The sequence below is a fragment of the Saccoglossus kowalevskii genome, chromosome 12 (genome assembly GCF_978046115.1).
Source record: "Saccoglossus kowalevskii chromosome 12, keSacKowa6.1, whole genome shotgun sequence".
Taxonomy (NCBI): domain Eukaryota; kingdom Metazoa; phylum Hemichordata; class Enteropneusta; family Harrimaniidae; genus Saccoglossus; species Saccoglossus kowalevskii.
Window position 1 is genome coordinate 9695652 of NC_140652.1, and position 21551 is coordinate 9717202.

Genomic DNA, 21551 nt, shown 5'->3' on the forward strand with positions numbered 1-21551 from the left:
AACTACCGTGCGACTCGTCATGGCACTACTGGGGTTCCAAGTTTCTTTTCAACTACAGTGCGACTCCTCATAGCACTACTGGGGTTCCAAGTGTCTTTTCAACTACCGTGTGACTCCTCATAGCACTACTGGGGTTCCAAGTTTCTTTTCAACTACCATGCGACTTTTCAAAGCACTACTGGGATTCCAAGTGTCTTTTCAACTACCGTGTGACTCCTTATAGCACTACTGGGATTCCAAGTGTCTTTTCAACTACCGTGTGACTCCTTATAGCACTACTGGGGTTCCAAGTGTCTTTTCAACTACCGTGTGACTCCCTATAGCACTACTGGGGTTCCAAGATTCTTTTCAACTACCGTGTGACTCCTTATAGCACTACTGGGGTTCCAAGTGTCTTTTCATCTACCGTGTGACTCCTTATAGCACTACTGGGGTTCCAAGTGTCTTTTCAACTACCGTGTGACTCCCTATAGCACTACTGGGGTTCCAAGATTCTTTTCAACTACCGTGTGACTCCTTATAGCACTACTGGGGTTCCAAGTTTCTTTTCAACTACCGTGTGACTCCTTATAGCACTACTGGGGTTCCAAGTTTCTTTTCAACTACCGTGTGACTCCTTATAGCACTACTGGGGTTCCAAGTGTCTTTTCAACTACCGTGTGACTCCTTATAGCACTACTGGGGTTCCAAGTTTCTTTTCAACTACCGTGTGACTCCTCATAGCACTACTGGGGTTCCAATTTTCTTTTCAACTACCGTGTGACTCCTTATAGCACTACTGGGGTTCCAAGTTTCTTTTCAACTACCGTGTGACTCCTTATAGCACTACTGGGGTTCCAAGTTTCTTTTCAACAACCGTGTGACTCCTTATAGCACTACTGGTGTTCCAAGTTTCTTTTCAACAACCGTGTGACTCCTCATAGCACTACTGGGGTTCCAAGTTTCTTTTCAACTACTGTGCGACTTTTCAAAGCACTACTGAGGTTCCAAGTGTCTTTTCAACTACCGTGTGACTCCTTATAGCACTACTGGGGTACAAAGTGTCTTTTCAACTACCGTGTGACTCCTCATAGCACTACTTGGGTACCAAGTTTCTTTTCAACTACCGTGCGACTCCTTATGGCACTACTGGGGTTCCAAGATTCTTTTCAACTACCGTGCGACTCTTCATGGCACTACTGGGATTCCAAGTTTCTTTTCAACTACAGTGCGACTCCTCATATCACTACTGGGGTTCTAAGTTTCTTTTCAACTACCGTGTGACTCCTCATAGCACTACTGGGGTTCCAAGTTTCTTTTCAACTACCGTGCGTCTCGTCATGGCACTACTGGGGTTCCAAGTTTCTTTTCAACTACAGTGCGACTCCTCATAGCACTACTGGGGTTCCAAGTGTCTTTTCAACTACCGTGTGACTCCTCATAGCACTACTGGGGTTCCAAGTTTCTTTTCAACTACCGTGCGTCTCGTCATGGCACTACTGGGGTTCCAAGTTTCTTTTCAACTACAGTGCGACTCCTCATAGCACTACTGGGGTTCCAAGTGTCTTTTCAACTACCGTATATTTTTAATTTACTGCCCGAATAAAAAATGTTACCATTAAACAAAACTAGATTATCTGGGTTTTGATTCGTGTTTCCTTATGATTCCTTACAAATTAACAAATACACAGTACATCGATTTTTTGCGGGGGGAGGGGGTAACTACAAGTATGATGGATTTCCTCCCTATTTTGCTGTTATTCTAAAATATTCCCAAGCATTCATCATGAAAAAAATCAGTGTGTTCCTAACTATTTTGTATACCTATTTTATAATAATGTGATACTATTTTTGTCAACTTCAAATTCTGCCTTCAAAAAAGCAATTATGAAAAACAAAGCCAGCTGACAGTCAGCATATGGGTTACGATTGAAAAGGCATTCAGCTTTGCAATTAAAAAATAAGCAGATCGATACGTCTAACTATTCTAAATACCTTAACTCGGGCGATCAAATCGACATTTTCCAACGTCAACCGAAAATATACGCCACCATCTTGTTCAAGAAGTATTTATTAACAAAACGTTGTTTCGTTGCACAAAACTAGTTTTCTCCAACGTTCCAGTACTGTAGGTTCATTTTTTTGGCCGCGAAAAAGGTATTTGTGATCGCTAGATTGGTTGATCGATGTTTTAGATAGTTACAATCATGAAAACTGCAGAACGGTTCTCCGCCATAAATCTGTAGGCGGGTGTCGAATCCTCAGGCTATACGACTTCTCAGGACTGTGGGGGCCGAATGATCAGCGGAAGAAGGCCAACCTACAGTACTCTACTCAGGGCTACTGGTCACCGTGATCTTCACCGACACTGGCGCACGTTTGTACACTGTCGCTGGACAAAATAGAATTTGGCGTCGGAATTTAGCAGGTTACTCGGCACGTCACTACACTGTTTTATTTCATCGATCGTCTGAGTAAAACTTTCAAAATTAAAATAAAAGAGAACATGTTTTGACATTCTAAACATTAGACTATAGTGAGGAACGACAAATTACAGTTACTAAATAAATGACAGTCGCGTGGGGACTTCAAGAAACAACCTCATCACAACAAGAGGAGTAATCCAAAGCCGAAGATACACCAGAAAGGCACATACAAAATCTATATGTATATCTATGTGTTCTACGATATTCACATTATTTTCTTGTACACATGGCACCAAACCATGTAACGGTAGGTCTCTTAGTTTAAAAGTTTACTAAGTTTTTTTTTTATTACCATGGAGACGGATTTACATAGATGCAACTATGATATCAAAATAATCAAAAGCTAGTGGCCAGTCTTGACCAAGCGTATCGTAACCCATATGCTGACTGTCAGCTGGCTTTGTTTTTCATAATTGCTTTTTTGAAGGCAGAATCTTAAGTTGACAAAAATAGTATCACATTATTATAAAATAGTTATACAAAATAGTTAGGAACACACTGATTTTTTTCATGATGAATGTTTGGGAATATTTTAGAATAACAGCAAAATAGGGAGGAAATCCATCATACTTGTAGTTACCCCCTCCCCCCGCAAAAAAATCGATGCACTGTGTATTTGTTAATTTGTACGGAATCATAAAGAAACACGAATCAAAACCCAGATAATCTAGTTTTGTTCAATGGTAACATTTTTTATTCGGGCAGTAAATTAAAAATATACTCTCAGGGTGGTAAATTTGTTTGATAGCAGATCATATTATTTGACTTGATTTGATTTACATATCTATGTCAGTCATGCCTAGTTTAGGTAATTTTAATGTTGCATTTTCTTTTTGTACACCAGTCACCGTAAAAAATAATTCGGCCATCTAGAGGAATGTTTAGTAAAACGCAAAATATATTATAAATGACAAATAGGTCTATTAGAACAGAATTGGCAACAAGTTACATATTATACCACTGATGCTTGTCAATATGTATGCCTTTTTTGCGTGATTGCAACAATTTACATTTGCATTAGTACCACAAGTCAAATTTGTTTTCGTATCACAAGCTATATTACATATTTGCAGCATTTGTGTACAGTCCTTTAATATCAATAATGCCTTTAATATGCATTATATACATTGCATGTGCCCAATATTTAACACACTCAACTAACAAGATGTACTAAATGTGGGTGTTATTGTTGAATCTTAGGAGCATTCTGGTAATTAATGATGAATGAAGTACAACAAAAGGAGGTGTGTCCAGTTTTCATCGCCATATATCTATCCTTGCTAAACAAGTGTTAAAGTGTATGTGACTGCACTAAAAGCAACAGACGAAGACAAAAAAGATGCTGAGAAGAACGGAATCAACTTGATTGTTGCTGATGAAAAGGGGCAAAACTCAAACCCAGAGTGTTTGGTCACCTATCGGAACATTCATTTCCCAACATTATATCAAATTTTAAATGTGTATTATTGGACACATTTCAATTACAGGAAATGAGACAACTAAGTTGAATGAAAATTGTTTTGATGAAGCCAAAGTTGTTTTGTTTTTGCACGTTATTCCAGAATAAAACATCTTTTCTAAAGAAGCGTACACTCTATTGCAGGTGGAAATGCAGCAACCATGATTTTGGAACAAGCAAATAAGTATGATGTCGTGTTTTCTGTTGGAGCAATGACGTATAACCACTATGACCAAGTATTCAAAACTACACTTGTTGATCACAAACAGTTTTTGCCCCTCCCAGAAGAAGATCTTTTGTCGTTAATATTATAAGGCCGGAAACGCACCACCCTAGGAATGTGCTTACAGTTGGTCGAGTGGAAGGTGTTGTAAATCTGAAAGCCTATGACATCGTGGCTGAGGCATTGAGTGCGAGTGTAGAGTTATATCATGAAATGGTTAAAACATAGCAGTATTCATGCTAACATGGATCTTCCGTGGGATATCCAAGAATGGAAGTGTTGACAAAAAATAAATTTTATAAAGTCATCCTACCTCGACATTTTTTCAGAGTCATGTGGTACAAAAGAACAAATAAGGAAATATCTTCACCGAAGTCACCTTTTCGTAATGCCAACTCGCAGTGAGCCTTTTTAATTAGTTGCTTTAGAAGCAATGGCCGCCAGTGTTTCTTTTCTTGTCATGCCATGTCAGGCAATGTTTATTAAGGAATACTTCCTCGAGTTTAGTAGTCAACTGATTGCAGATGTCGGAGTCAATGAAATGAAAAGACAGGATGAAATCGACGAATGGAAGACCAAAGTAAACAGTATTCTTTTTGATGATCACAGCATCGCGTTTGGGATAGCTCACCGGGTGAAGACTCGTTTGAAGAACGTGGAAACTATTAAAAACACGAAGAAAGAATGTTTACTGGAATAACGAATTTGATTCTCGTCATGTTGATGAAGATTTATATTTATATTGCCGACGGCTATCTTTACCCTACACATTTCTTTTTAATTTGAAACAAATGCAAGACATATTGGTTTTTAAATGTCATTGCACAAATGTCAATGTGATATCCGTATTTGAATTTCGATGTTGACTTGTACACGACGACAATATTAATAATGTATTTTCATTTTAGTTTCTGTGAGAAACGACCCATAAAATAGAAAATAAAAATAAAGTTCAATTTTCACAAAATACTCAAAGTACTCAAGTACAAGTACACAAATCATGCTAGCCCTACGCTGTGTTATCGGGTAATAAAATGGACAATGCCTTTACATCCCGCCCTAATCAGTCACGATAGTTTTGTATTCGACTGCCAAAAATAGCGACCATGCCTTGGCACACTCAAGACTATCGCCCCGAATTACCTGGATTGATTATTCAAATATATATTTATTGACCTAACGCTATCACGCGATGACCGTTTTTTGTGCCGTTATGAAAAAAAAATAATAGCTTCGTTCAAAACGCCTCTTTCGCTGACGTACGTCCGCCATTCTGAAAGACTACTTTTTAACGTAAGATTACCCAGAATGTTCTATCAGTAATGTCATTTGTAAAAGTTATACAGCCTCGAGACTATAGCCACGATAGACGGAATAACCATTTAAACGGTTAAATATAAGTTTATGTCGATCGATCTTAGTCTATTTATTATGGAGGTATTGAGGCATTCGAAAGAGGTGCTCACAATGTCAACTCTACCATGGAACTGTAGTTTGTTTTAGGAGGAGGGAGATAAAACAGTGTATTAATTCACATTGTATACTCCACCCAATAACTGAATTGTACAAATATATGGAGAAATGATGATACTATATGGTATGAATCATGAAGTTGAGTGTAAACAAAAAAATTACAACTCGATTTAGCACATGCGTTTGATATTATTATTTCCTTAGAACATAGTAAAATATATTGTGTAGTGTCAGAAGCAGTCAATTATCATGGCAGAAGTTTGCATTGTATTCTTTTCCTTGGATGATTGGGCTAAATAGAATGGAAATGTTTTACCATGTATTTTTTCAGATTAATAATATAAGTAAAATCAAAAAATAATCTCGAAACGCGATCTTAAAATCAACTTAAAATTTGATTTTAATTTGTCATCAATCAAATAGAAAGGCGGTTTAAAAACTTCAATAGTCAATACTGATTTCCGAAGTGATGGATTTTACCAAAACTAAATAATTGTTCTATTTATATACATGTAATTATTTACGAGCACACATAACGCACTCCTGCCAAAATGAACATCATTTCGTCTACCCGTTCATCAATGTTATGAATTAAAAAATCATTAAAGATAATTCATTTTATTGAATAAAAATTCAATTTTGCAAAACTAAATTCCGTAAATACCATTTCAGCACTTGGCAACTATATTGGTTTATGCTTTCTAACTGTACTATGAATACCTTTATTAAAATTCAGTTTTTACTTGTGTGGCTGGCACTGCAATGCCAAATTTTGATTCAACTATTTTAACTAAATCATCTCGATTTGCTTTCTGAAGTAAGTAGAGTAGTGTAAATGGGTTGTTGCTTGTTAGATGTTCTTTTTCGATCAACTTCTCAAACAAGTCAAATGGTCTGCCATTTTCTTTCAGGGTTTCTCTTGCATTCTTTTGAATAGGCGGATTCAATGCACCAGTCATATCAACCATTGTTTTGAGATCTATTAAAACAAATAAGTACATATATTATGAACACATGTAATACTGTAAAGTCAATAAAATAGTTAATTTGAACACTTAGCTTATATCATGTTGCTAAATAAATCAAAATAGTATAGTATAGCTGAATCCGTGTGTCGAGTCATGTAGCAAATTTGACATACGGCTGATCACTTTGACTCAAGTGTCTGTAATTAGTCATGTCACCAGTAGTTTAACTGCAAAAATATGTCTGCCAATCTAACGTCTGTATCATTCTACAACCAGCTTACAATTGTAGTGTATATTCATCAATATGATACAATATATGCCAACACGTAATGGGTTTCCTTATTGTGACACGCTTAACTCAAAATTATGGGTCAAATAACATAGTCAGGTTTTCACTTTGAGCAATTGAAGCTTTTGTGTACACAGTATTCGATGCAATAGTTATTAACGACAAACGGGAATTTTCAATACAGAAGCAAAATATTAATTCATTAAATTTATCTCATGACGGTGAAAAATATGGAGATCGGGTATATAATCTTTTGGTACTTGTACAGTTCTTCCTAAAACTTAAATATCTGATTTATCTGCCATTGTAAATGAAATCACGATAACAATAAGTGTTTTCTAATGTACTTCTTTATATTAATAATATATGTAAAATCAAAAATATAATCTCGAAGTGCCATCTTAAAATAAACTTAAAATTTTATTTTAATTTGCAATCGGTCAAATAGAAAGGCGGTTTAAAGATATTTAATATTTATTACTAATTTCCGAAGTGATGGATTGTTATAATCAATCAGCTATAATCAATTATATTGATTTATGCTTTCTAACTGTATTATGGATATATTTACAAAGCGTGAAATACCTGCTTATATGTAAATTAACAACTTTTTGGCGGAGAATATTAAGATAGAACTACCTTTTTTCTATAGTATTATAAAAATGATTATGAAATATGTGTTCACTTACCATCTTTACCAATATCGCCTGCCAACGTGTTTAAAAAATCCCTTAAGGGGTCACAAGGTGAAGTTGCCATTGTCTGTTTTTGTCACTTAAAATGATGTATGTTATGACTATCTAAGAATACAAAATAAAAAGGAGAAAAATGAAATCAATTTTTTATATTGCATTTAAATATGTACAGGTTAAGATTAATTGAACTAATTTGGGAATGTTTAAATTCCGTTTATATTGTACGCACTGGTTTTGCTTCACGCGAAAAATAAAATAAAATACGATCATGTAACAGTACAAATATGCCTTGAAACCTGTATGCTGGCCTGTGATAGCAGCTAGCACTTAAGGGCGTATTATCCCCTACCAAATAGCAAGGATAAATTAAAACATTAAAATCACATTACAATCAATATAAAACAATTACGCATTGCTGCAAGTCTATGCCAAGATAACCCACTGAGAGTTTCCTGTGCGTGTGCTAAATTAGCTGAAAAATTGGTGTTCGTTTATATCGGTGTTTATCAACAGGATAAGGCGTACTACTGTTCCACAATAATTCGTACATGCCACATTTACAGTAGAATGCGAAGTGTGTTATCCTGGATTTTACATAGTGCATCCTCTACCGTCCATATAATCTCAAATTCAGGCAACTGGTTCATGATCCAGGAACACCCGTATTCTGTTTCATGCCTTGACTGGATACTGCGAATAACAAATTCCAGAGGATCACTCGAGTCTTTGTTTGCCTCTTATTACGACGGCTTGTTTGAATTGCAGCCTTAGCCAAATATGCAAAAACGAAAAATATACATTGTGCCTGGGTAAAAATAAAATATTTTGAACGATAGGGTGGTGAATAGTTGGCATCAATTCATATTGGAAAGGCACAACGGGAAATGCGTCACCGTATATCCCCATCATTTGGAATGACTGTGGCTGAGGCTTCATAGCAATTCTTGTAGTTAGGTTTAGCATTTTAGGATAGACTAAGCAGATTGAAAACTTTTCAAATTAAATAGTGGCAAATTCGTCAGAAAAGTTCAGAAAAGTTATGATGTAAAAGTGGTTGATTAAACTTCCCATGTTGGTGGTATCTTTTCATTTGGTGGGCATAGAATGGTGAATAATATTGGTACTGAGTTGAAGAATACGCTCACGCTCAGAATGGTTTTTAATTTTATGACATATCATCGGCCTTCAACAAGTTTTATTCGTTTCTGTGAATAAATCACATACTTATATGGTTATCCCCTCATCAATAGAGTGGCTGAGCGCAAAAGGTTCATTTTCTATGGGAATTAGGGTTATTAAAATGTAGCTCATTGCGAATATCATTTGTGTTACTAATATTGAATTGATGCATTTTTTTTAATTTTAAAAGACTATCACTAACAGTACAAAAAACTGTTTGAAACCCTGTAAGCTGGTCGGTGACACCGATTCCTACTTAAGGTATCAAATCCCTTGCCCCATATCAAAAGAAAATCAAAACAAAACGTGTGTGTGTGCAGATAACCCACTTGGCTCTTGTGTGTTATCTAAATTTGTCTGTACCATTGTGTAAGTGCGCGTCAGTAAATACAATATTTACCATGTAAAGAAAATTAATTGTTTTCTTGACTCCGGCAAGCAAGTTTCATTTCATCGTAAAAATGTACCTTCCAGCGTATTCATCGCAAAAAATGTAATGCGTTATCCTGAATGTGAAACAAGGAATTCTCCAATTTCTACGTACTGTTAAACTTAGGCAGCGATTTATAACAGTACTCGTGACTATTTATGACCCGTTAAATTATACAAATGGACGACAAAACGTTATTACAGTGTTTACAACTGCAGAGAAAACAAAAAAAGCCGCACTGAGCCTGATAATAGGTTTTATTTCAGCCTTTTTTTCTTGTTGCCACGCAACGTATAACAAACATTACCAACAATGGTCCGTTGATATAGCCATTGTCTTCTGTGCAGTACTATATACATAATGCAACCCTCAACTTTTATACATTTTGTCTTTTGATTATTAACCAGCTTAATTTAAATGTTACAATTCACCTTTCACAATTGAATTTAAGGGTCGCGATTCTCAAATACTCATCAATGTCATAGACAAAATACTTTCTTGCTCTTCGTCTACTTATGTAATATAATAAGAAAATTGGTAACAATATCTTTAAGAAAACGGCTGGGTAGAAACGACTCGACGCTAACGGATCTTGAAACACTGGACACGTTATGCACAATTTAGCCAATCGTAACTCTCGTAATAAGCGATGTACAATGTGTCAAAGATCAACAACAACTATGACATATCCCTCTTAACGGAGAAGAGGGGTACTCATATCGTTCAACAAACAGTGTATGTAATTAAATTATTTTAACTTTGACATAACAGTCTAACAAATCGAAACGGCGGTAATCAAACTGTAACTTTGCATCTCTCTTCTCATGTCTTAGGTGGATATTTAAAAATTTCCTCATTGTCTCGAATTCACTAATATATTGAATATTCACTAGAAACTCCGAATTTAAATTTCAGCAAATCATTAGCAAGTGGACTACATTTATGATTGACTATGGTTTGCAATGCTAGGTCACTTCGTCTGGCATTAGTGAACGTTAACATACAAAGCATTGTTTCGCATAACACCACAACTAATTATGGTTTCAGGTGACAAAAATAGCTAACAGTGACGAAATAATGCAACCCTATACATTTAGTTTTTGCATTATGAAGCAATTTAATTGAAAAGGTAAAAGTTACCCTTCCACAATTGAACTAAAATATCGCTATTTTCAAATACTCACCAACGTACAATAAAATATACGATCTTATTGCTCGTCCACTTATGTAATGTAATAGAAAAGCTACTAACAATTCCCTTAAGAACACGGCCAGGTAGAAACGACTCGACGCCAACGGGTCTGGAAACAAAGTTCACGATATCTACAGTTCAGCCAATCGTAACGTTTGTAATAAGTGACGTACATTTAGTTAATTTAGTTATCAATAACTAAAACATATTCCTCGTAATGCAGAAAAGGGGGACTCATATCGTAGAATAAACAGTGCATGTAACTAATTTTTTTCAACTTTCCCGTAACAGTCTGTAAAATTGAAACGGTGGTAATACTTCAACATTTGCGCACATTCATGAATTTTGAAGGCTTCTACTAAACTAATATATTAGCTGATATATTGACTATTGTCAAATAAAATCCGAATTTTATTTTTACAAAATCAATAGGGCGTGAATTAAATATATGAGTGACTATAGTCAGCAGTTTCAGGTCACTTCACTTTGGCAATAGTCTACGTTATCATACCAAGCATCGTTTTGCATAACAACACAATATTTTATGGTCTCAAGTGAAGCTATCTCAACATCTGATTGACAAAATCAAATTCTGTGGCGATTTGTATTATGCAATAAATTTGTCTTAAAATTTCGCACATCTTCATTTGAATCATTTTGTGTGCACTAAATTAAATTGCAATTTGATAGAAAGATGACCGTTTAGCCCTGTCTAGTAGTTCCAAACATGAATATGGCATCTGTAGCAATAATGCACAATATGTCATCACTAGTCCTTGCTATTTGCACTTAAACAACTCGAGAATAACAACACTGATATTCAATGTCCGTAACTGTCGCCTGGCGGAAAGACATTATTTAAAAAATAATACAACTCTTTCAGGTCACTTTTTTTATTATAGAAGAAGTGAACAGTAAACACCGCATCGTATTCTTGTGTTGTATTCCCACTTAATTCAATAGTATTGAATTACATGTACAATCACGACTGGTTATATACTATTATCATGTCTAATGTTGTGGCAAATTATGAAAATAAATCGCGCATTATGAAAAAAGTTATGCGTGTGTTGACGCTTTAAATTGTACATTGAATACGTTCGATGAGAACAAAAGAGATAATAGCGAAAACTGGACTTTCTCGTTGTTAGGCAACTCATGGATAGAAACGACTCTATGCCAACGTAGTGCTGAATAATTATCACATTGAGCGTTGAACAATGTAAAGAGTCATTAAAAATTGAAGCATATTTTCTGATTGTCACGCCATATAAGACAAACATTGCCAATAGTGACGGAAACTTGATCTAGCCATTGAATGTAGAGCACTATAACAACCATATGAACCAAATAACTTTATATGGTTCAATTCACTCCTCCGCAATTTAAATAAAGTGTCTCTAAAATACTCACCACTATCATGAAAATTAGATTTCCTATTTATGTACTAAAAATGCTTTAAAAAAATGCTCAGTAAAAACGACTCGACCTAAAGACATTGTACCACGTTATCTACAAATGTAGTCGATTAAATCTAAACGTCTGTAAAATTGCATAAAGATACCGCGGAAAGACAGATTTGGCCAATTCAAGAAAAAAATAAAAATATTCAGATACGACGTCACAAACAAAAATTACTGAAGTATTGTTACACTAAACGTTAAGCTATGTTATATGTCAGTACAAAGTTGAAGCAACAGCCATTTTATATAATGCCAGTCTGAGTTAAAATGTAATCAATTAAATTGTCTGTAGTCCAATATAACAATCATATGAACTTCTCCACAATTTAAATTAAATGTCTTGATTCTGAAATACTCACCACTATCGCGCAAAAAAAGACTTCCTACTTAAGTCATGTAAAAAATACTAAATATTCCCTCAGAAAACAAAATGCTGGGTAGAAACGATTCGACGCCAACGGACCTGGACACAATAACCACTTTATCTACAAATTAACCAATCGTAATCCTCGTAAAATTGTGTTCACGGTGATTTGTTTAAACAACAACCATGACAAATTCCGCGAACAGAGAGGAGGTGTATTTCGCCGAATATGTTCCTTATATCATGAAACAAACAGTGTATGAACATAAATTAGTTTAGTACTATCATGGCAGTATGGGGAAGACTGTAGTCGATTAAATCGAGCGGATGGTAAAATTGTATAAACATAAAATAAGACACCACAAACACAAATTCTACTAAAGAATTATCACACTAAACTTTAGTTATATGTTAGTACAAAGTTGAAGCAATAACCATTTTCTGATTTTAACGCCACGTAAGATAAACAATGTCATTACTGACGGACCCTTGATCAAAACATTTTGTGTAGTGCACTATAACAACTGTTTGAATTTATCGGCAATTTAAATTAAGTGTCTCGATTTCCAAATACACGCTAAAACTAAGACTTCTTATTTAGGTCTTTTAAAAGATGCTAAACAGTTATTCATAAAACAATAGGCTAGGTAGAATTGGCTTGATGCAAACGAACATAGAGACAATGACCACTTTATCTACAAATTAACCAATCGTAACTATCGTAATAGGTGACGTACAATTGTGTTCAAGGTGATTTGTTTTAACAAAAATTGTGACAAATAAGAAGTGTAATTCTCTAAATATGTTTCTTAAATCGTGGAACGCACAGTGTATGAATATAAATTAGATTGATATTATCATGCCAGGCAGGGTGAGATTATTATCGATTAATTCTAAGGGGGGGTAAAAATGCGAGAAGTACGCTGCAGAAAGACAGATTTGAACAATTAAAGAAATACAATCAGATGAGACACACAATGTGCACTAAAAATGTCACACTAAACTTTAGTCTACGTTAGATGTCAGTTCAAAGTTGAAACAACAGCCATTTTCTAATTTTCACGCCATGTAAGTTAAACGGTACCATTAGTGACGGACCCTTGATCAAGCCACTGTCTGTAGTGCATTATAACAAACATATTAACTTCTCCGCAATTAAAATTAAGTGTCTCCATTCTCAAATACTGACCACTATTTCGAAAACTAGATTTCCTCGTTATGTCTTGTACAAAATGCCAAAATATCTCGCAGGAAACAAAATACTGGGTAGAAACGACTCGATGCAAACGAACTCGAAGATAAGAACCACATTATCTACAAATCAGCTAATCGTAAACCTCTTAATAGGTGACACAAAATTGTGTGCATTTCATTTTTTTAACAACAACTATGACAAATTCTCCGTAACAAAGAAGAGGTGTAATTCTCCGAATATGTTACGTATATCGTAAACTAATGTGTATGAATAATGTAGTTTACTACTATCATGGCAGTCTGGGTAAGAATGTAGTCAATTAAATCGAAACAACGGTAAAATTGCACAAACTATGCTGCGGAAAGACAGATTTGTGCAATTCAAGAAAAAAAAATATTCAGATATGACACCGCAAACAAAAAGTTCACTAAAGTATTGTCACAATAAACTTTAGTCAATGTTTTATGTCAGTACAAAATTAAAGCATCAACTGCAAATATATATGCCAGTCTGGGTGAGAATGTAGTCGATTTAATCAAAACGACGATGAAATCGCATTAACGGTGCTGCAGAACGACAGATTTGGCCAATTCAAGAAAAATATTCAGATATGACACCGCAAATAAAAAATGCACTAAAAAATTGTGACTATAGACTATGTTATATGTCAGAACAAAGTTGAAGCAACAGCCAATTTAGGATTGTCACGCCACGTAAGATAAACAGTGCCATTAGTAAAGGACCTTGATCAGACCATTGTGTCTAATGCACTATAATGCTGGGTAAAAACGACTCGATGACAACGAACGTGGAGACAAGGACCACGTTATCTACAAATCAGCCAATCGTAACTCTCGTAGGAGGTGACGAACAATTGAGTCCATGGTGATTTACTTAACAACAACTATGACAAATTCTTCATAACAAAAAGAGGTGAATATATTCCTTATATCGTGGAGCAAACGGTGTCTGAATATAAATTACTTTGCTACTAACATGGTGGTCTAGGTAAGAAAATATTCAATTAAATTGAAACGACGATAGAATTGCATAAAAGGTACTGCGGAAAAACAGATTTGTGCAATTAAAGAAAAATTAACATATTCTGATAAGACACCGCAAACAAGAAGTTCATTAAATTATTGTCACGATAAACTTTAGTCTATGTTTTATGTCAGTACAAAATTAAAGTAACAGCTGCAATTTTATATCATGCCAGTCTGGGTGAGAATGTAGTGGAGTAAATTGAAACGACGGTGAAATTGCGTTACGGGTGATGCCGAAAAACAAAGACATATTTGGCCAATTCAAAAAAAAATATTCAGATAAGACACCACAAACAAAAAAATGCACTAAAGAATTGTCACACTAAACTTTAGTTTATGTTATATGTCAGGAAAAAGTTAAAGCAACACCCAATTTATGATTGTTACGCCACATAATATAAACAGTGCCGTTAGTGACGAACCCTCGATCAACCATTGTCTCTAGTCCACTTTAATAACATATGAACTCAACCGCAATTTAAATTAACTGCCTCGCTCCTCAAATACTCACTACTGTCGCGAAAAACGGACCTCATAATTATGTCTTGTAAGAATGCTAAAAATATTCTCAGAAAACAAAATGCTGGGTTAAAACGACTCAACACCGAGGGACCTAGAGACAATGACAACGTTATTTACAAATCAGCCAATCGTTACTCTCGCAATGTGTGACATACAATTGTGCCCATGGTGATTTTTTAACAACAACTATGACACACTGTACGTAAAAAAGAAGAGGTGATATTCTCCCAATATGTTACTTATATCATGGACAAAAAAAGTTCATGAATATATTTTAGTATAATATTATCATGCCAGTCAGGTTGAGAATATACTCGATTAATTCGAAGCGAGGGTAAAAATGCGTGAAGTATGCTGCAGAAAGACAGATTTTGCCAATTCAAGAAAAACATACAGATGAGACACCGCAAATCAAAATTGCACAAACGAATTGTCACACTAAACTTTAGTCTATATTATATGTCAGTACAATTTTGAAGCAACAGCCACTTTCTAACTTTCACGCCACGTAAACTGAACAGTGTCATTATTGGCGGAGCCTTGATCACGCCATTTTCTGTAGCCAACTATAACAACCATATGAACATCTCCGTAATTTAAATTAAGTGTCTCGATTCTAAAATACTCACCTCTCTTGCGAAAACTAGACTAACTACTTGGGTCTTGTAAACAAATGCTACAAATTCTGTTAGAAAACAAAAAGCTGGGAAGAAACTACTTGACGCCAACGGACCTAGAGAAAATGACCACGTTAGCTACTACTATCGTAGGTAAAATTGCATAAAGGTTACCGCGGAAAAGACAAATGTGGCCAATTCAGGAAAAATATTCAATAAAACGCCACAAACAATTTTCACTAATGAATTGTAATGCTAAATGTTATGCTATGTTATATGTCAGTACAAAGTTGAAGCAACAACCATTTTCAGATTTTCACGCAACGTTAGATAAACAGTGCCATTAATGATGATAACAACCGAATGAACCTCTCCCCAATTTTAAATTAAATGTCTCGTATCTGAAATACTCACCACTCTCGCGAAAACAAGATCCTACTTAAGTCATGTAAAAGAAATGCTACAAATTCTCTCAGAAAACAAAATGCTGGGTAGAAACGACTCGATGCCAACGAACCTCGACACAATGACCACGTTATCTAAAAAATAGCCAATCGTAATCCTCGTAATAGGCGACGTACAATTGTGTCCATGGTGATTTGTTTAAACAACAACAATGAAGAATTCTGCAAGTAATATGTCAGTACAAAGTTGAAGCAACAGCCATTCTCTGATTTTCACGCCACGTAAGATAAACAAGGTCATTAATGACGGACCCTTGATCAAAACATTTTGTGTAGTGCACTATAACAACAGTATAAACTTATCGGCAATTTAAATTAAGTGTCTCGATTTCCAAATACACGCGAAAACTAAGACTTCTCAGTTAGGTCTTTTAAAAGATGCTACAAAAGTTATTCATAAAACAATAGGCTAGGTAGTATTGGCTTGATGCAAACGAACATGGATACCATGACCACGTTATCTACAAGTTAGCTTATCGTAACCCTCGTAATAGGTGATGTACAACTGTGTCCATGGTGATTTGTTTGAATAACAACCATGACGAATTCTGCCAACAGAGAGAGGGTCTAATTCGCACAATATGTTCCTTATATCATGAAACAAACAGAGCATGAACATAAATTAGTTTACAACTATCATGGCAGTCTGGATAAGAATATAGCCGATTAAATCGAAAGGATGGTAAAATTGTATAAACATAAGATAAGACACCACAAACGGAAATTGCACTAAAGAATTATCACACTAAACTTTAATTATTATTCAGTACAAAGTTGAAGCAACAGCCATTCTCTGATTTTTACGCCACGTAAGATAAACAGTGCCATTAATGATGACAACAACCGTATGAAATTATCCGTAATTTAAATTAGATGTCTCTATTCTGAAATTCTCACCACACTCGCGAAAACTAGACTTCCTACTTAAGTTCTGTAAACAAAATTCTAATTTTTTTTTCACCAAACAAAATGCTGGGTAGAAATGACTCGACGCCAACGGACCAGTACACAATGACCACGTTATCTACAAATTAGCCTATCGTAAACCTCGTAATAGGTGACGTACAATTGTGTCTATGGTGATTTGTTTAAATAACAACCATGACGGATTCTGCGAACAGAGAGGGGTGCAATTCGCTGAATATGTTCCTTATATCATGAAACAAACAGTGTATGAATATAAATTAGTTTACTACTATCATGGCAGTATGGGTAAGAATATAGTCGCTTAAATCGAAAGTATGGTAAAATTGTATAAACATACGATAAAACACCACAAACAAATATTCTACTAAAGAACTATAACACTAAACTTTAGTTATATGTCAGTAAGAAGTTGAGGCAACAGCCATTTTCTGATATTCACGCCACATAAGATAAACAGTGCCATTGGAAACGATAAAAACCATATGAACTTCTCCGCAATTTAAATTAAATGTCTCTATTCTGAAAAACTCACCACTCCCGCGAAAACAAGACTTCCTACTTAAGTTTGTAAAAAACAATGCTCGACGCCAACGGACCAGTACACAATGACTACGTTATCTACAAACTGGCCAATCGTAACTCTCGTAATAGGTGACGTACAATTGTGTCCATAGTGATTTGTTTAAACAACAACCATGACGAATTCTGCGAACAGAGAGGGGGTGCAATTCTCTGAATATGTTACTTATATCATGAAACAAACAGTGTATGAATATAAATTAGTTTACTACTATTATGGCAGTATAGGTAAAAATATAGTCGATTAAATCGAAAGAATGGTAAAATTGTATAAACATAAGATAAGACACCACAAACAAATCTTGAACTAAAGAATTATCACACTAAACTTTATTTATTTGTCAGTAAAAAATTGAAGCAACAGCCATTTTCTGATTTTCACGCCACGTAAGATAAACAGTGCCATTAATGACGATAACAACCGTATGAAATCTTCTGAAATTTAAATGTCTATAATCTGAAATACTCACCACTTTCGCGAAAACTAGGCAAAATATGCTTAAAATTTTCTCAGCAAACAAAATGCTGGGTAGAAACAACTCGACGCCAACGAACCAGGACACAATGACCACGTTATCTACAGATTAGCCAATCGTAACCCTCATAATAGGGGACATAAAATTGTTTCCATGGTGATTTGTTTTAACAACAACATCTATGACAAATTCTGCGAACAGAGAGGAGGTGTAATTCTCCTAATATGTTCCTTATATCATGGAACAAACAGTATTGTCACACTACACTATGTTACATGTCAGTACAAAGTTGAAGCAATAGCCATTTTCTGATTTTCACGCCACGTAATAAAACAGTGTTATTAATGACGGTCCCTTGATCAAATTGACTTAAATTAACTAAAACTAAGACTTTTTTTAGGTCTTTGAAAACAATGCTAAACATTTTCATATAAAACAAAAAGCTGGGTAGAAACAGCTTGATGCCAACGGACATGGAGACAGTGACCAAGTGTACTGCAAATCAGCCTATAGTGACTCTCGCAAAAAAAGTAACGTACAATGTGTCAAAGCTATTTTGTCAACAACAAATATGACACTCTCCATAAAAAAATGCGCTCATATTGTAGAACAAAGAGTGCATGTATTTAAACTATTTTTTTGACATAGCAGTCTAGAAAATTGGAACGGCGGTAATCAAACTCTAACTTCTAATCCCTCTCCTCATGTGGATATTTAAAAATGCCCTCATAGTCTCGTATTCAGAAGGCATTTACTGAACTGATATATTCACTGATATTTTTAATTTTCACAAGCAACTCCAAACTTAAATTTGAGCAAATCATTAGCGGGTGAACTAAATTCATGACTGACTATGGTTTGTACTGCCAGGTCACTTCGTCTGGCATTAGTGCATGTTATCATACCAGGCATTGTTTTGCATAACACCACAACTATTTATGGTTTCAGGTGACAAAAATAGCCAACAGTGACGACCTTTGCAAACATAATGCAACCCTAAACTTTGATACAATTATTTTTTTTTGATTGTGGACCAACGTAATTCAAATGGTAAAATTCTCCCTTCAACAACTGAAGTAAATGTCGCTATTCTCAAATACTCACCACTGTACAATGAAATATACTTGCTTGTTGTTTGTCCACTTATTCAGTGTAACAGGGAAGCTACTAATAATTCTATTAAGAACACGGCTGAGTAGAAACGACTCGACGCCAACGGGCCTGGAAACAAAAATCACGTTATCTACAGTTCAGCCAATTATAACGTGTGTAATAAGTGACGTACATTGAGTCAAAGTTTATTTAGTTAACACTAATTATGACATACTCCCGATAATGCAGCAGAAGTTTACTCATATCGTAGAAAAAATAGTGCATGCAACAACAGTTTTTCAACTTCGCCGTACCAGTCTGGAAGGTTGAAACGGCGGTATTCGGACTCGAGTCTGTCATCCATCTTCTTGTTTCCTAGGCGAAATGTCGCCATTCTACAGTACAAAGTTGAAGCAACAGCCATTTTCTGATAATTTTCACGCCATGTAAGTTAAACAGTGCCATTAGTGACCGCATCCTTGATTAATACATTGTCTATAGTCCACCATAACAACCATATGAACTTTCACGCAATTTAAATTAAATGTCTCTATTCTGAAATACTCACCACTCTCGCGAGAACTAGACTTCCTTATTAAGTCTTGTCAACAAATTGCTACAAAGTTCGCTCAGAAAACAAAATACTGGGTAGAAACGACTCGACGCCAACGAACCTAGAGACAGTGACCGCGGTATCTAAAAATCAGCCAATCGTAACCCTCGTAATTGGTGACGTACAATTGAGTCCATGGTGGGTTTTTTAACAACAACTATGACAAATTCTTCTTAACAAAGAAGAGGTTTAATTCTCCGAATATGTTCCTCAGATCGTGGAGCAAACAGTGTATGAATATAAATTAGTTTACCACTAATATGGCAGTCTGGGTAAGAATGTAGTCAATTGAATAGAAACGACGGTAAAATTGCGTAAATGGTGCTGCGGAAAGACAGATTTGTGCAATTCAAGAAAAAATTAAAATATTCAGATATATTTTGCGTATTCAAGAAAAACACGAGACACCGCAAATAAAAATCGCGAAAACGAATTTCCACATTAAACTTTAGTCTGTGTTATATGTCAAGACAAAGTTGAAGCAATAGGCATTTTCTAATTTTCACGCCACGTAAATTGAACAGTGCCATTAGTGACTGCCCCTTGATCAAGCCCTGGTTTGTAGCCAACTATAACAACCATATGAACTTCTCAGCAATTTAAATTAAATGTCTCTATTCTGAAATACTCACCACTCTCGCAAAAACTAGACTTACTACTTGAGTTCTGTAAAGAAAATTCTAAAAATTCTCTCAGAAAACATAATGCAGGGTAGAAACTATTCGACGTCGACGGACCTGAAGACAATGATCACGTTATCTGCAAATTAGCCAATCGTAACCTTCGTAATAGGTGACGTACAATTGTGTTAATAGTGATTTGTTTAAACAACTTCCATGACATATTCTCCGAATAGAGAGGAGGTGTAATTCTCCGAATATGTTCTTTATATCATGAATCAAACAGTGCATGAAGATAAATTATTTTACTACTATCATGGCAGTCTGGGTAAGATTACAGTCGATTAAATTGAAAGGATGGTAAGATAAACGTAAGATAAACAGTGCCATTAATGACGAACCCTTGATCAAAACATTTTGTGTAGTGCACTGTAACATCTATATAAACTACTCCGTAATTTAAATTAATTGTCTCTATTCTCAAATACTCACGACAACTAAGATTTCTAAGTTTGGTCTTTTAAAAATGCTAAGAATGGCTAAGAATGTAGTTAATTGAATCGAAAGGACGGTAAAATTGCATGAACGGTGCTGCATAAAACAAATCGTCCAATTCAATAAAAAAATAACAATATTCAGATGAGACACTGCAAACAAAAATTGCACTAAAGAATTGTCCCACTAAACTTTAGTCTTTGTTATATGTCAGTACAAAGCTGAAACAACAGCCATTTTCTGATTTTCACGCCAAGTAATTTAAACAGTGCCATTGGTGACGGACCCGTAATCAAGCCATTGTCTGTAGTTCACTATAACAACCATATTACTTCTTCTTTAAAGTAAATGTCTGTATTCTGAAATACTCACCACTCTCGCGAAAATTAGACTTCCTACTTAAGTCTTATAAAAAAATGCTAAAAATTCTCTCAGAAAACACAATGCTGGGTAGAAATGACTCGACGCCAACAGACCTGGAGACAATGACTACGTTATCTACAAATCAGCCAATCGTAACCCTCGTAATATGTGACGTACAATTGTGTCCATGGTGATTTGTTTAAACAACAACCATGACGAATTTTCCAAACAGAGAGAAGGTGTAATTCTCAGAATATGTTCCTTATATCATGGAACAAACAGTGTATTAATATAAATTAGTTTACTACTATCATGGCAGTATGGGAAAGAATATAGTCGATT

At 35.2% G+C, this 21551-nt stretch overlaps 1 protein-coding gene across 1 annotated transcript; it reads right to left on the reverse strand.

Moving 5' to 3' along the window:
- Positions 1 to 5789: 5789 nt before the first annotated feature.
- Positions 5790 to 17569, reverse strand: LOC146735498 (uncharacterized). The gene is made up of 3 exons (XM_085506115.1): positions 17504 to 17569; positions 7567 to 7677; positions 5790 to 6599 (listed from the first exon to the last, which is right to left on the reverse strand). The coding sequence occupies exons 2-3, from the start codon at positions 7634 to 7636 to the stop codon at positions 6346 to 6348; spliced, it is 324 nt and encodes a 107-aa protein (XP_085362241.1). The 5' UTR covers positions 7637 to 7677; positions 17504 to 17569; the 3' UTR covers positions 5790 to 6345.
- Positions 17570 to 21551: the final 3982 nt, after the last annotated feature.